Source organism: Fusarium redolens (genome assembly GCF_020744475.1).
Source record: "Fusarium redolens strain MPI-CAGE-AT-0023 chromosome Unknown BKA55scaffold_13, whole genome shotgun sequence".
Classification (NCBI taxonomy): Eukaryota; Fungi; Ascomycota; class Sordariomycetes; order Hypocreales; family Nectriaceae; genus Fusarium; species Fusarium redolens.
Genome location: NW_025763676.1, coordinates 1,170,847 through 1,184,722, shown reverse-complemented (window position 1 = coordinate 1,184,722; position 13,876 = coordinate 1,170,847). Strand labels below are relative to the sequence as shown.

General features: G+C 47.9%; 3 protein-coding genes across 3 annotated transcripts; 2 read left to right on the top strand and 1 right to left on the bottom strand.

Annotated features, from left to right (window-relative positions):
• Positions 1-183: 183 nt before the first annotated feature.
• Positions 184-1,687, top strand: BKA55DRAFT_576458 (uncharacterized protein). The gene is made up of 2 exons (XM_046193481.1): positions 184-1,222; positions 1,275-1,687. Exons 1-2 carry the CDS (start codon positions 567-569, stop codon positions 1,309-1,311), a joined length of 693 nt encoding a protein of 230 aa, XP_046046592.1. The 5' UTR covers positions 184-566; the 3' UTR covers positions 1,312-1,687.
• Positions 1,688-2,069: 382 nt separating this feature from the next.
• On the bottom strand, positions 2,070-4,455 carry BKA55DRAFT_111837 (uncharacterized protein). Its single transcript, XM_046184722.1, has 5 exons — positions 4,272-4,455; positions 4,010-4,221; positions 3,836-3,951; positions 2,854-3,781; positions 2,070-2,802 (listed from the first exon to the last, which is right to left on the bottom strand). Exons 1-5 carry the CDS (start codon positions 4,357-4,359, stop codon positions 2,080-2,082), a joined length of 2,067 nt encoding a protein of 688 aa, XP_046046591.1. The 5' UTR covers positions 4,360-4,455; the 3' UTR covers positions 2,070-2,079.
• A 2,821-nt stretch (positions 4,456-7,276) lies between these two features.
• Positions 7,277-10,807, top strand: BKA55DRAFT_111857 (uncharacterized protein). The gene is made up of 4 exons (XM_046184723.1): positions 7,277-8,677; positions 8,784-9,958; positions 10,012-10,322; positions 10,378-10,807. Exons 1-4 carry the CDS (start codon positions 7,488-7,490, stop codon positions 10,723-10,725), a joined length of 3,024 nt encoding a protein of 1,007 aa, XP_046046590.1. The 5' UTR covers positions 7,277-7,487; the 3' UTR covers positions 10,726-10,807.
• The last annotated feature ends 3,069 nt before the right edge of the window (positions 10,808-13,876 follow it).

The window sequence follows — 13,876 nt, the reverse complement described above, 5'->3', positions numbered from 1 at the left end:
GCATTATCTGAATGCTTTTGTCATGTACAACAAGTTTTCTGCTATCCCCTGTAGACTTAGCCCCGGCCCACTGCGGATGGTGGGTGTTGCCCCTCCATTCAAGGACCCAAGCTTCCAGAACATGCCCCACTTGTAGGGCAATCAACTGGCATGGAGCTCCTATCTCCAGGTCATTACTTCTCATGGTCGCGTTCTCGAGTTGTAAGAACAAAGAAAAGAAAGAAGCGCCATTTCGCCATCTGAATCCGTGCGCTTTCGCTTGCCCTACCATCTCATCTTCTCGATCCTGAACCATCAACCACTGGTCTTTGTTGTTCCCAAGGAACAGATACCTGATACTTTACAGAGTAGGTAGGTACTCAGAGGCATATTCGATTGCATCATAGCACACCCAAAGCAGAACGCGATAAGGCTCCAGATATCACTTGCGGCGAAAAAGAAGACGGTCACCAGATCTTGCCTTTCCAGGTTCATGAAAATACCTCTCGTTTCCTTCAAATTTCGTTCTGGCCACATCTGCAGTCCCTCGAGACTGTCATCAACCCCACCACAACTCTTCTTCGTATATGCTTGCCAAAAGATTCATCACAATGGCTGCCACCAGAGGCCTCAGCGAGATTCCAACCCTCACCCAACTCTATCGCGACCCTGAGTCTGCCCTTTCCGAGGCCCATCTCTCATCAAGAAGCGACCCTGACTATCCCGCCTCTGATTCCATCAACAAGCGCATCGGCTTGATTCGCGGCGATATCACCAAGCTTCGCCTTGATGCCATTGTCAACGCCGCAAACAGATCGCTACTAGGCGGAGGGGGCGTTGATGGAGCCATTCACAGAGCCGCTGGTCCTGATCTGGTTAAGGAGTGTAAGACCCTCGGCCCCATTAACACTGGCGAGGCTGTCATCACAAAGGGTTACAACCTCCCTTCCAAGCATGTCATTCACACCGTCGGACCTGTGTACGCTGCAGACGCGAGCCCCAACGAGAGTCTTGCCAATTGCTACCGCGAAAGCTTGAAGCTTGCTGTCAAGAACGGCGTGACCACGATCGGTTTCAGCGCCATCAGCACAGGCGTTTACGGGTTTCCCAACCTTCCTGCCGCTAAGATCGCCTGCAGGACTGTGAGAGAATTCCTTGAAAGCGAAGAGGGTAGCAAGCTCACCAGAGTGGTATTTGTCACATTTGTTGCTCCTGATGTGAATGCGTACAACGAGACGATCCCGTAAGTTTGTTATGCCTGATGCTTCATCCACATACTTATGGTTTCTTTTTAGACGAATGTTTCCCCCCACTAAAGACGGATCTGCTTAGAAAAGACCATTTGCAAGATTCTGCGAAGAATTAGAATGATCTTGATGGGATTTTTGATGTTTAAGAGGAATACCGAGAAATATGTTTCTCTTAATTCCATGCCAAACTCAACCTAAGCAAAGGGACACTTACACCTATTACGGTACACCTTGCGGCCCCCATTTTAGTATCAAGAATACTTGGCTTGGCTCGTGGTCTTCCAGGTAATAAGCATGAGAGGCTAGCCTGCATTGGCGTTTACGAACGGATACATAGCTTTCTAGGGGCCGTTTCAAACAGCACATTCAATAGAACTTCTCCAGACATTGCATCCTCTTCGAGGGAAACGCAACGATAGACGCGATATTAGCCTTTAATGGAAATATTTATGCTGAAACTTCCATATTATTATATGAGTGCTATTATAAATTGCCAAAGCAGAATATACTCTGCCATCAATCTTAAAATATGTTAGGAAATTATGAATATCTCCATAAATATATTAAACTAAATACAAGCTATGTAATGATAGGTTGAACACTTACACCCGGTCTTATTTCTCACCCTATCCTCGGGAACCAAAGAATTTGCCCTCTTACATATCTTCGGTATGTTGAGCATGATTTCAATAACAGAATGCGCGGATTTTTACCAATACTTGATCAATCATATAAACTACTGGATGCACAGGTCTTCAAAGCCGAACAAGAGTCAAAGCAAACACCCTTCCGCCAACAATGCCCTATCGACATACTGCAAATCATCTTAACCACTGTGTGACCCCGACCCCTAGTTACTAGGTCCACCTGAGCCCTTCTTCTTGTTCTTCTTCTTATTCTTCTTGCCCTGCTTTTGATCGCCAGAAGGCCCCTCTCCCTCTGGGGTATCCGAGGTGTCTGGCGCATCCTGGGTCTCAGATGTCTCTTGGGTATCGTCATCTTCAATCGCTGGCGCCTTTCCGCTCTTTGAGCCCGTTATAGTCTCATCATCACTTCCTTTGCTGTTTGTGAGTTGAGAAAGCATCGCCTTGAGTTCTTCCATCTCAGCTCGCAGCTTGCGGACTTCAATAACAGCAGGCTCGTCTTCCACGTTAGGTTTGACAGCCTCGCAAGTCTTGGCCCAGCCTTCAGCTTCCATGTCCAGGTCCTCGTAAAATTGTTCCCACTCATTAACCTGGTCGTCGTCCTCCTCGCCTCGTGAGCGATTGTGTCGAATCTTTCGTGCGGAGCGCCTCTCGAAAATCGCTGCAACAAAGAGAAGGGGGGAGTACAGAGTAGCCATGACGCAGTCATTGATGAACTCGTATGTGGACTTTGGTATCCACCACTCCAGTAGTCCCGAAATGACAATTTCGACGAGGTTGAAAGGAGCAATATAAACATTCTCATCAGGAGCTCGAACGAACTGCATCGTCTTTTGCGCAAACAGTGCGAGGTATTCATCATCGGCGTTCTCGTAGATATCCTCATACGCCGAGTTGTAAAGCGCAATGAGGATATTGAGGAGAATAATCTAGGATGTTATGTTAACTTGACTCTCGACGACTGAGCATCATTGACTTACCATGACAACAAAAGTAAAGCAGTAGTAGAGAATCAAGCCGAATGGATGTCCGAAGTCATCGAAACCATCAAACTCGGGACTCTGCATGATAGCCTTGAGCATTGACTCGATAATGAACCAGGTGTCTCCCATGATGTTATCATCAGCAATATCCAGACCGATGAAAGCCTGGAGGAAGCCAATAATGACAACAATAAGCAATGCAAAGAAGATGAGTGATTCTTTCATCATAACTTTCAGCACAACTAGCATGGCTCCAAAGAAACGGAAGCTGTCGAAATAGAGCAAGAGACGGGACCAAAACATGGGCGCAACAAAAGAAAGCAGATTGTAGCTGAGCTCGTTGTACTTCCTATGCACATCATCGTTGTCCCTATATGCCAGCCCTATGATGCGCAGAACCAATGACACAGTCAAGAAGGTGTAAAGGACGAAGTTAAAAACATTCCAGAATCCCAAGATGTGGTAACCAGCCTTGTAGTATTTGAGGCATTCGTCGCAGACATAGGCAAAGGTGAAGATGTAGAGCGCGATCTCAGCACCATCGAGCACTCCTGATGCATTGGCAGAGTTGACTGCGGCGGTGTACAGAGCAAGATAGATGATGGAAAATAGCAACTGGGCGGCATTCTGATAGCGAGGTGCGCGCATACGATCGGGGTCCATGTGGACAAGTAAGCTGGTGTTTGCTTTGTTCTTGTAGTCAACAAACTCGGAGGGATCGTCTTCGTCCTGGACTAGCCAGCCACGCCAGAGATATGCAATGCATTTCTGATAACCAGAAGAGCCAATGACCCGGACTGCGTGCAGGTCGACGGCCTTCTCAATGACATTGGTTGGGGCTGTAGGAACCTGGTCAATGAGAAAGGAGTACCGACGAAGAAGAACGTGGTGGAGGAGGTAATCGGGGTCCTCCTCTCCCTCGATACTGGTTCGAATTAGCCAACTGCAATTGACAACCAAGGCATGATTTCAAACTTACATCTGTTTGGCGATGACAGTGCAGGCGACAGCGCGCAAATCATGGAGATCAGCATCCCACAACTCGAGAATGGCTTCGCGTTTGAACCATCGCATATTAACTAGCAGGGCATAAACCTACGAAACGCAACGTCAGTACAACGTGCCGAGCATCAAGGAAGTGTGCTTGACGTACAACACAGGAACGGTATTTCTGGCCACCAGCTTCCTTAGCCGCTTGTATAACCTTGTTGGTAATGACGGTGCTATGGGATCGCGTGATAGCACTTTCCTCAAGCTCGCAAGGAACGCATTCACGGATCAAATGTCGCAATCGCAGGCAAACCTTCATGACCTCAGTCGGGGGAGTAGCAGATGCGATGTTCTGGTTCCGATGGCTAGGCAGAACTATAGTATGTGAGCGAATAGCCAGATTTCGTATCGATGGGATAACATACGGGCTCTTTCCTCCTCATGGAGCCATTCGCGTCGGCTGGTGGTTCCATCGCTAAAGAGACCCTTGAAGCGGTTCCAGGTGCTGGGCATGGTGAAAGCTGTGAGCTTGTATCTCGGAGTATGTTTTGAATGCGAAAAGCGACGCTGGTATACCGAGAGGGCTAACGAAGAGGCGAGTTGAGAGCTTTGACGCCGAAGGGTTCCGGAGAAGAAGTGATGTCGCGTCTGGTCTTGCAATCTGCCGGCCTCCAAAACAAAGACGCAAATGCTGTGTCGCAATGGATCAAACTAAATTTGGATCCGGAAGCGATGCTGTCTCAGGAGGATCTTTGTACAGCAGCAATTGACGGCTGATTGCAGCTTGCAGGAGTTCAGCGTAGACAACCCCCTCAAAGTGAGACGGAAGAGAGAGAATCACAGGTTCACCAAGGTACCTAGTCCAGTTCATTCCAAGTTCTTTCCCGCAAACCTAACCTTCAAGGTTTATCCAGCCCAAACCTGGTATAGCTGAGAGAAGAGCTATCTTTGCGACTGCGATGACGTCGTGAAGGCTGGTAATTGGCCCACTAACACACACTGACGCTGCGGACGTCCGTGCTTCCCATGCTCGCAGCTCGCTTTGTTCCATCATAGCTTATTTTCGCGGGGCATCCCTCTAAGATCTAATGGATGGATAGAATCATGATCATTAAGAAGGCTAGGTAAGCAATGATCTTTCAGCTCAAGAGGAGTCCTGGCTTGATTTGGCAACAACATGGGTATAAGCAATCTCTTTCTGCACTCAATGAAACAAAATCACACAGTTTAGCAATGCCACCCATTCTGATTTATGGGCTTGTCCATAGTGGCTGATTTCCAGTATGTAAACTAGGAGGGGTTGTGGTTCGCGAGCAGGTTTTTTCTTGGCTCGTTCAGGGAAACATGGCATGGCCAATGCTAAATCAATGATCCAATCCCTGATGAAAACCCATTGTTTTGTGGGAATATTTTCAGAGGAGCCTTTTATTTTTGTTCAAGTTGTTGTTTGTGTATGAAAAGCTACAAGCTCACAACTCTATGCCTTTAATATGGAAGCAATCGTCAAATGTTGGGCTATGGTCGTTTCTCACGTAACGGTTTTATTGTTTTTTTACCTTAAAGTCCCTCGTACTCACTTTGTTCCATATGCTCAAGTTTGATCTCTCTCTACTGACATGTCCTATGTAGCGCCAGAACGTCGTGCCAATAATATGAATAGCATGATCTTGTACATCACATCAACAACTTTGGACTCACTGATACATACTTCACACCGAATTTGTGGCCTCGATAGTATGCAGCCTCAGATTCTCGTCCTGCCAGTCCGATGAAGTAACACTGCGGATGGCGTTTGTCGGCTGCTTCCTGTTGTGGTCGCCGTCGAGACAATGGATGGCCAACACATTGAATCCTTGGTGGTAAGAAGACTTCGAAGCGTCTATTGGCTGCAGAGCAAGGTTGAAAATGGATGTATACCAACAAACACAAGCACCACATGTGGATTGCTGCAGTAAAAAGTTCATCTTGCGGTCTTTATTCTGTCATTTATCGTATTTGGGATCTCAGCATTGCACCGATACGAGGGATGTTGATCGATGAAACGTCTTACCGCTCGTGTCGCACTGCATTTTGTTTTCACGGGCTGTTGGCATCTGATACTCTGCCGGCTCAACATTGGGGTCCTGTACTTCAACACTAAACCTCAGGAAGCTCTTTTGGCCGGCAAGCTCGGTGTAATCCCCCACACTGCAGGCATAATTCGAGTAAGTCTGGGTTCCTACACAGTCAGAGATTCGTGACCAAATTCAGTTCGATTGTTGGACTCTGGATGCCTATTAGGCAAAGAAAGGCGAGGCGGTTCTGCCTATGAACAAGGCGTGTATTCACGATTAGAAGCTATTGGGTCAAAAGTGGGAGCGATGACTTAAAATCTGCAGCAGATAAGTTGGCAAGATTGCGCCAAGGAGATTCTACACTTTGAGAGTGTTTGTTCGGACGCCGTTGGCCTGCAGTGCGACCCTGAATTTACAGACATTAAAATTGAGGCTGACGACGTTGACGATCAACTCAATGGACCTAGGTGGGTGGGTAGGCGTAGGCCTCAGACCCACCACAGAATTTTAGCGCCTTTGGGGGACGGGAACACTAGGGTAGTGAGGTGGAGGATCACCTCGAGCTGTAAACGATGAGAACTTCAAACGACGACGAAAGAGTACTTAGGTAGGTAGCTACTGGCCTTCACTACCTTGGAATGTTACAATACTGCGACCTGAGTAAGACAGGAGGTCCTACTGTCCTTTGGTACTCACATGAGTGGAAAAGATCAACAATAGGTACATTGGCTGCCTGGTACCTCCTATGTATCCTAGTGGACAGTCATATTCATTGTCATCTGCAGCCTCAGTCAGGGATGTAGACTAACATGTGGTGGAATGCTTTTTGTTGAACCACACTTATCCAATCAATTTGCAAAGAACAGACTGATCCTATGCATGTTGTATTTGCGGCTGTTGCGTACAGCTTTGGTGCCTGCCTTGGCTCTTTTTCTACTACCTATCTTAGTGCAGGTTGGTAGTCAAAGATGCAGTTGGCTCCTTGATTTCTGCATCTGCCTGATCACTGGCACTGTCACTGACAACGGGTGCCGCCTCCTGTTACCTATTCACTGCCTCACGCCTTCGCTTGCAGCCTGGGCTTGTGCGCGCACCTTTTCTTCCTTCTTCCTCTCTCCTGTTTCTACTTTTAAGCATCACCTTCTCTCTCTCTCATCTCGTTGATGTCTTTTGCCTCATCATCCATACAGGAACCCAATAACAGTTAAATATCTGCCCATTTATTGGCACTGAGGACATTCAGCCGAACCTCCTCAAATAAGAGTCTATTACCAACACTCTTTTCTGTATTTTATGGTGAAATCTTTCGAAGCCACCCCATTTACTAATCAGCGGAGCGAACAAGCATCATCTCAACTCAACGAGTTGCTTACGAGTTCCTATCGTCAGCTTCAGACCTGGGCGGAATCATCGTTTGCCCTTGGCATACGCCTTTAACGTAACTCTACAGCTATATTCCCTCAAAACGGTCCACTCCGTGGGTTTACATAAGCCTTGAAACATTGGCGTTTGCTATCCAGCCAGCACTTTCTCGATTTGATAGACAGCAGCAGGATACTTGTGTCATAGTCCAACTCCAATATCAAGATGGAGGAGACAGATTCGATCACTCCTTCGGATCGTCAAAGTGGCCGAAAGCCTAACAAAAAGTCTACCCAACAGGAGACAGATGCTACGATGGCTAATGAGGTTGACCCAACTGTCCCGGCTGCGGCTCCTCCTCCAGAATCGGCGGAGAGAACTTCTAAGAGTGGTTCTTGTTCGAGGAAGAGCAGACAGCAGAAGAAAGAAAGGAGTCAAGAAGCCAAGCCGGCTTCGGTGAAGGACGAAGCTGAGACTTCTGGCATTTCCAGTGGGGACGAATCTACTTCAGATGATGACCAAGCCTCAGAAACCACGGCACTGGCTCCCAAAAATCATGCGGGAGTAAATGGCACAAGCAAGAACAAGGAACGAACCAACGGTACCGTTTCTAAAAAGAAGACTAGCAAGGCTTCCACGAAGAAGCAGAAGAAACCCAAGAAGAAAAAGAACAAGACGTGCAGTTTTTCTGACACTGCGTCCGATTCGGACACCGATTCCGCTTCCTCTGATTCTGAGTCCTCCGATAATGAGGATCCTGATACTGGAAAAAAACGAACCAAGTCCTCTTCAGGTCTCAAGGGTCAACTGAGAGCGCTCGAACTCCAGTTTGCTCAACTTCAGCATCAACTGGGCAACTCCAATGGTCTGCCTCCACCAGTTAACCCAAGCGCTTTTGCCTCGTTTGGATCATCAACTCCGTCGTATTCTCTCCAATATCCTTCGAATGCTCTGGCTTCACAAGCAGCTGGTCTCGATCCGACACTTTTCGCTCGTCGCCGGTCCATTGCTGCCCGCCCTAATCGTGGCAGACGTCGACCTGGGCTACTTTCGAGAGTGCCAGACCTCCAAATTAGTGATCCAGATAATATCACCAATGATTATTTGCCTGGTGAGTTGAGGGTTAAGGGCAAGAAGCCCAAGAGTCCTGCCTTCAAACGCGTGGATCAGGTGTGGGATAACAGCATACACAATTTCAAACTTCAGGATACGGCCGATACAGACACCGACTCCCAGTACGACGAATATATCTTTCATGTTAGGAGGAAGTTCGACTGGGAGGGGAAGCATACAGCAACTATTGTCGATATAAAGAGCAAATTGCTTCGGGAATGTTTGCAGGATGTTATCGGCAATGCGGAAGGCATCAGTCTGGTAGACGAGACACCAAAAATGAACCCCGAGATCCTTTTCTTGTGAGTATCCTAACATTGTTATCTGTCAGGAGGTTGGTGATGAGGTTGAAGAGAGATGAATGAGTTCGTGGATTATATTGTGATATTTTGCTGATTTTTCTGTCAGGTATCTGGAAGACCTCCGTGACCATTTGAAGGCACTGCGCAAAGCCAAGCCTGCCGGCAAGTCTAAGAAGAGTCGGAAGAAGAACAAGGACCTTCTCAAGGAAAAGAAACAGCATCTCAAGGTACTTATCAAGTATCTTGACCATGACTTCGAAAGCACAAAGGAAAGTCTCTACCCCATGCTTAAGAATGGTCTCATCACATTCGAGCTGCTCTGGGCTTTGTGGAAACCGGATACACTGGCCTATACCACAACCTACGGAAATGCGAGCGAGCCACGAGTTTTCAAAGTTGAATCAGCACACCTTCATCACAGCGTTATGAGAGGCAGTTATTATCATGTTGAGGGGAAATACCTAGAATTTGACGGTAAACGCTTTGGTTACGGCAATACATCAGTCGAGATAGACGGGTTCCAGGGCGCCAAGAAGATCAAGAGTCTTCCTTGTTATCCGCTTCAGTACCACCATAACGAGCAGAAACTCCGACATGACTTGATCGAGCGAGGCAAGAAGTTTGCGTTACTGAGTGGTGTTCATTACAAGAGCTACAAGGGCATTGCCTTCATGAAGCGTAGGAACGGCTCGGTGATGAAGTTCAACATTCAGTCCAGCAGAGTCATGATCGACCCGACTATCTTTCGAAGGATCAACCCCAACTACAATGTCTCAACTGTCAAGCCCAAGGATCCCGATATAATCGAGGAAGAGACTTCGGAATCGGACTCTGGGAACTGTGAGTGTTGCTCAGATTCGGAGGACGGAGAGAAGATCAAGTTTGTGAAGAAGGTCTACAAGGACGAGAACGGTGAAGTACATATGGTGAGATTCCCTAAGAGCCTGATGAAAGACGAGCCCGAGAACGCCGAACTCGATGAGCTCCCCTCCAAAAATGTGGAAGGCGATGATGACGAGGAGGTGGGCATTGTCGATTTCACGGATGAGGACTATCTCATTGCCTCTCCAGTGGTACTTGGGTTCTCGTTTTCCGAAAAGCAATGGTTGGAGTTCGCCGTTTCCTGCGTCAATGACATACAATGGAACGAGAAGGCCTGGGACTCCCTGGTTCTGGAAGATGGCACCAAGGACTTGATCAAGGCCCTTGTGAAGTCACGCAAATACCATGCGGCTAACACCATCGATGATGTTATCCAGGGCAAGGGAAAGGGGCTTGTCAGTAAGTTAAACATATTCAAAATTCCGAGGTGCAGAAAAATAACATTTTGACAGCCGTCCTACACGGACCTCCTGGAACTGGAAAGACACTCACAGCTGAAGGAATCGGAGAATTGCTTCAATGCCCACTTTATATGGCATCGGCTGGTGAGTTAGGAACCGACTCGAGGTTTCTTGAGGCAGAGTTACAAAAGATACTGGACATTTGCCATGCTTGGGGTGCTATACTCCTGTTGGATGAAGCAGATGTGTTTCTGGAGAAGCGCAACATGCACGACATCCATCGCAATGCTCTTGTGAGTATATTTCTCCGTCAGTTGGAGTATTTCCAAGGAATTTTATTTCTCACTACAAACCGAGTAGAGGTGAGTATCTGGAATCCGTTGGCTTTGAATGGCTACTAACACAGGAGTGGTTCAGACATTCGATGAAGCCTTCCAGTCCCGAATTCACATCGCCCTGCGATATGACAATCTCAAGTCCCCTGCGAAGCGGGCTATCTTTAAGATGTTCCTCGACCGTGTTCATAAGCTGGGCAAGCTCAAGGTAGAGCCGTTGACAGAGGACGACCTGGACTTACTGTCGAAGCAAGCTCTGAATGGACGTGAAATCAAGAACGTGGTGGGCTCGGCTCAGGATCTCGCCGTTAACAAGGGTGAGGCTCTTAGCATGCGCCACATCAGACAGGTTCTCGACGTCCATGCCAAATTTGGGCGGGATTTGAAAGGAGGATCTGGTTATGAGGATGCTATGAGAAGCTACTTCTAATCTTGGATTGGGGATGGTGTCGGTAACTGGTCAGCGGTGATATGACGGCAGAGAAGGCTTGTCGTATGCTGAGCGTCTGAGATTGAAATTAGTTGGTAGTCATGTCTGATAGTCTTAGCTACAGCGTTGTTGAGTTATGCATACATAGTCTTCTGAGATGAACCATGTCGTACCTGAAAGCGCCATGCCTGCCTCCTGAGGAACAATTCATAACTAGGGCTGTATACTTGCTTCGTGAAGACAAATGCAATGAGGCTGCTTTCATAGGGACAGCACTCCTTCTGCATTATTCTCATCAAAATTTCCTTGGGGACATATCTCTTCAGCACTTGAAGCACTCGCTGACCTAAGTACACTCACAGGATATTCTGGAAGTACAACTATAGAAGGATTGTGATGTAGTCTTCAAGCCTGCCTCACCCGACTCATGTACCAACCCACCTTCTTCAGTCATGGACTGTACTGTCTTGTCTCACTGTTAGTTTGATCTCGCATCCGCAGCCTTTCCCGGTCCAGCTTCACTTTGCGAAAATTACTGACGAACGCATGGAGTAGACAGAGATTAGGGGCGGGATCTTTACTGACGATCCCTGGATCATGGCCGAAGATCAAACTCAATTCAGCTACCCCTTTTCAACACGCCGTAGGATTGAATGCGGTGATAGTCGTTAGTATTTGACGTGAGCGTTTACTCAATCTCGCTCGTAAAGGGCCCTAAAAGGTTATCTTCATGGCGCTCTTGGGTTTCAGCATGTACCCATCTTTAGATCAACATGGCCTGAATAAGAGTGAGTACCAGAAATAGCAACTTGGAAGCGGAGATTCTCCACATGTGACTATAGCTACCCAAGCACATAATAGTTATCACCAGGTTTCGGTCGGGAAGGGTTCAGATGAGACGTATGATGCTGACTTGGCAATTAATAGCTCATGGCGGACACTTTTCCTTGTTTCTAGAACCAGTGACGGTGCCCTGTTGCTGAGAAATGAGAAATGAGACATGAGACAGACACAGCCAAAAACCACGGGTAGAGTCAAAGATGCTGGTTGATATGTGGGCGCGTTACAGAGGATAACCAAAAGCATCTCAAAGCATAAATGTTATGTGACTAACAATTTACGATGCTGGTTCAAGGGCAACATTCCAGGGAAATAATGTCAGTTGATGGTTCCCTCCTTGTCTGCTCGGAAGGAGGATTATTAAAGTATTCATGGGTAATATTCTCGATCCAGTTCTTAAACCCGGCCAGGACCCCTTGAACCCTGCTCGTACTAGGGTTGCAGGTAAGCCTCGTATAAGATTCACTTTCCTTAATGGGCAGTGAGGAGCTGGAGAGGGCGTTGTGAGCCACTGGAGTAGGCTTTGAAGGCCTGACATAAATAAGAATATTTTGTTTCAAGTTTTGAAAGACGTCTTTGTAGAAAGCCATTCCTTTGTCTCTTAGTGAAAGACCATGCATACCATCAGACAATGCAACCATGGCCCGATCGTAGCAGGTCGATCTGCCGTATTTGACCGCCTACCGAATCGAGCATGTCTCAGCTCAAGCCTTCCCTTGTCGAGTCAGCAAAAAAGGGAAGAAGGCCTCTTCTCCGACGTGAGTGGCTGGACAGTCTCATTTCCACTGCCCCTAGAGACCATGCGCATGCTGTCGACGGCGCCTCTGGCCGGCATCATTCCAATGAGGGAAGCGAAAGTGTTTAATTTGATTTGATCATGTCAACCTTCTTTGTTTACTGTTTGGAAAGGAGGCGCTTGCGTCGTCTGGGGCAGACCAGGCCACTACGAAACACACCAACGAACGGGTCGAACGGTGAGGGAGGGCGCCGCCTCTTTTCCACTTAGCGAATGGGACTCTGGAGATGGCACGGGAGAAAAGAAGGTTTGTTTGGCTGTTGGGGGAAAAACGTCAGTAACTTATGCCACAGCGGTTGAATCAATGATACATGTAGACTTCAGCCCATTGCCACAGCGCGCGCGTATGTATACACACTACCACGGGGTATCACGATTTGCAGGTCACAGCACAATTACAGTTGCGCATCGACCTGATGGGTCCACGTATTCAAATGTCGATTCACCGCATTCATAATGACTGCCACGACATACGACACCTCAGTTGTTCACCAGTCAGACAGACACCGACAAGGCACAACAATATGCAAGTGCAAGCCGTCACCGACAGAAACAAAATCACTCGGCACACTGAGCTGGCTGCATGTTCCTTCTCGTGGCACTTCATCACTTGCTTTTGCCGTCCCCGGCGTTTCAAACAATCCCTTCTCAGAGAACGCCACTGGCTCACGGCATTCGTTCTTGTCATTCGCCCAAGAATAGAACATGAACGATTTCGATGTCCTGAAGTAAATGAGCTCTTCATCAATAACCCGAGAGCTAGAAGGTGATCAACGATTACCGTACCGTCTTTCTACGTTTGCTAGCTCTTTTCCGGTCTAGCCTACCGCTGGAACCAGTGTTCCTGATTTCCGTTTACACATCTCATCAATAAGCCTGGCATAATCTGCTGACGCGGCCGGCGATCTGGTGTCTCTGGCGGGTTCAATTTTTGGCAGTGGACCAGAGCAAAGACTCTGCGATGCCTGCCAGGTACAACGACCTGGTTGGCTATCTAGGGGAGGCAATAAAACTTAGGACCACAATCCTAAACGATAAAAAGATTTAGGTAAGTTAGCCTAAGTTTAGGGGCTTCTTTGATGGGTTTATTTTGGCATCCACTTTCAGAGTCCGAAGTTTTCTTGCTCCCCTGGGGCTCTGTCGGGATTGGGATGACTGGGAGGTGAGATGGACCAATCAAGTAGCCTTGGTACCTGGCAGGGATGGGAGCCCCTACCCCTGGGAACTTCGCGGAAGCAGAGCTTGAACTTGGACTGAAAGGGTGGTGGGCCTGATCCATGACCTTGGCATTTGGTGCTAGTGTCGTTTCTGCATTAGCACTGGTACTGGTGCCAGTGCAAGCGTTGCTCGTAGCTCGCCCACTTCCCAGGTCCACAACCCAGCATTGCATATGCGTTCTGGCCGAAGGAGACGGAGAGGGATGTGGGAATTGCAGCAAGGATCTTGTCCAGCAACCTAGAGAAGCGGACCTGAACTGCAGGGGCGTGCCAGCTTCTGAACGAGAACGGAAGAACG

Bases quoted from the DNA above. Each gene is read 5' to 3' on its own strand.
- BKA55DRAFT_576458 (XM_046193481.1), top strand. From the start codon at position 567: ATGCTTGCCAAAAGATTCATCACAATGGCTGCCACCAGAGGCCTCAGC. The intron at 1,223-1,274 runs GTAAGTTTGTTA...GTTTCTTTTTAG, and splicing joins GCGTACAACGAGACGATCCC to ACGAATGTTTCCCCCCACTA.
- BKA55DRAFT_111837 (XM_046184722.1), bottom strand. From the start codon at position 4,359: ATGCCCAGCACCTGGAACCGCTTCAAGGGTCTCTTTAGCGATGGAACC. The intron at 4,222-4,271 runs GTATGTTATCCC...CACATACTATAG, and splicing joins CCATGAGGAGGAAAGAGCCC to TTCTGCCTAGCCATCGGAAC. The intron at 3,952-4,009 runs GTACGTCAAGCA...TGCGTTTCGTAG, and splicing joins AGAAATACCGTTCCTGTGTT to GTTTATGCCCTGCTAGTTAA.
- BKA55DRAFT_111857 (XM_046184723.1), top strand. From the start codon at position 7,488: ATGGAGGAGACAGATTCGATCACTCCTTCGGATCGTCAAAGTGGCCGA. The intron at 8,678-8,783 runs GTGAGTATCCTA...TTTTTCTGTCAG, and splicing joins AACCCCGAGATCCTTTTCTT to GTATCTGGAAGACCTCCGTG. The intron at 10,323-10,377 runs GTGAGTATCTGG...GGAGTGGTTCAG, and splicing joins TCACTACAAACCGAGTAGAG to ACATTCGATGAAGCCTTCCA.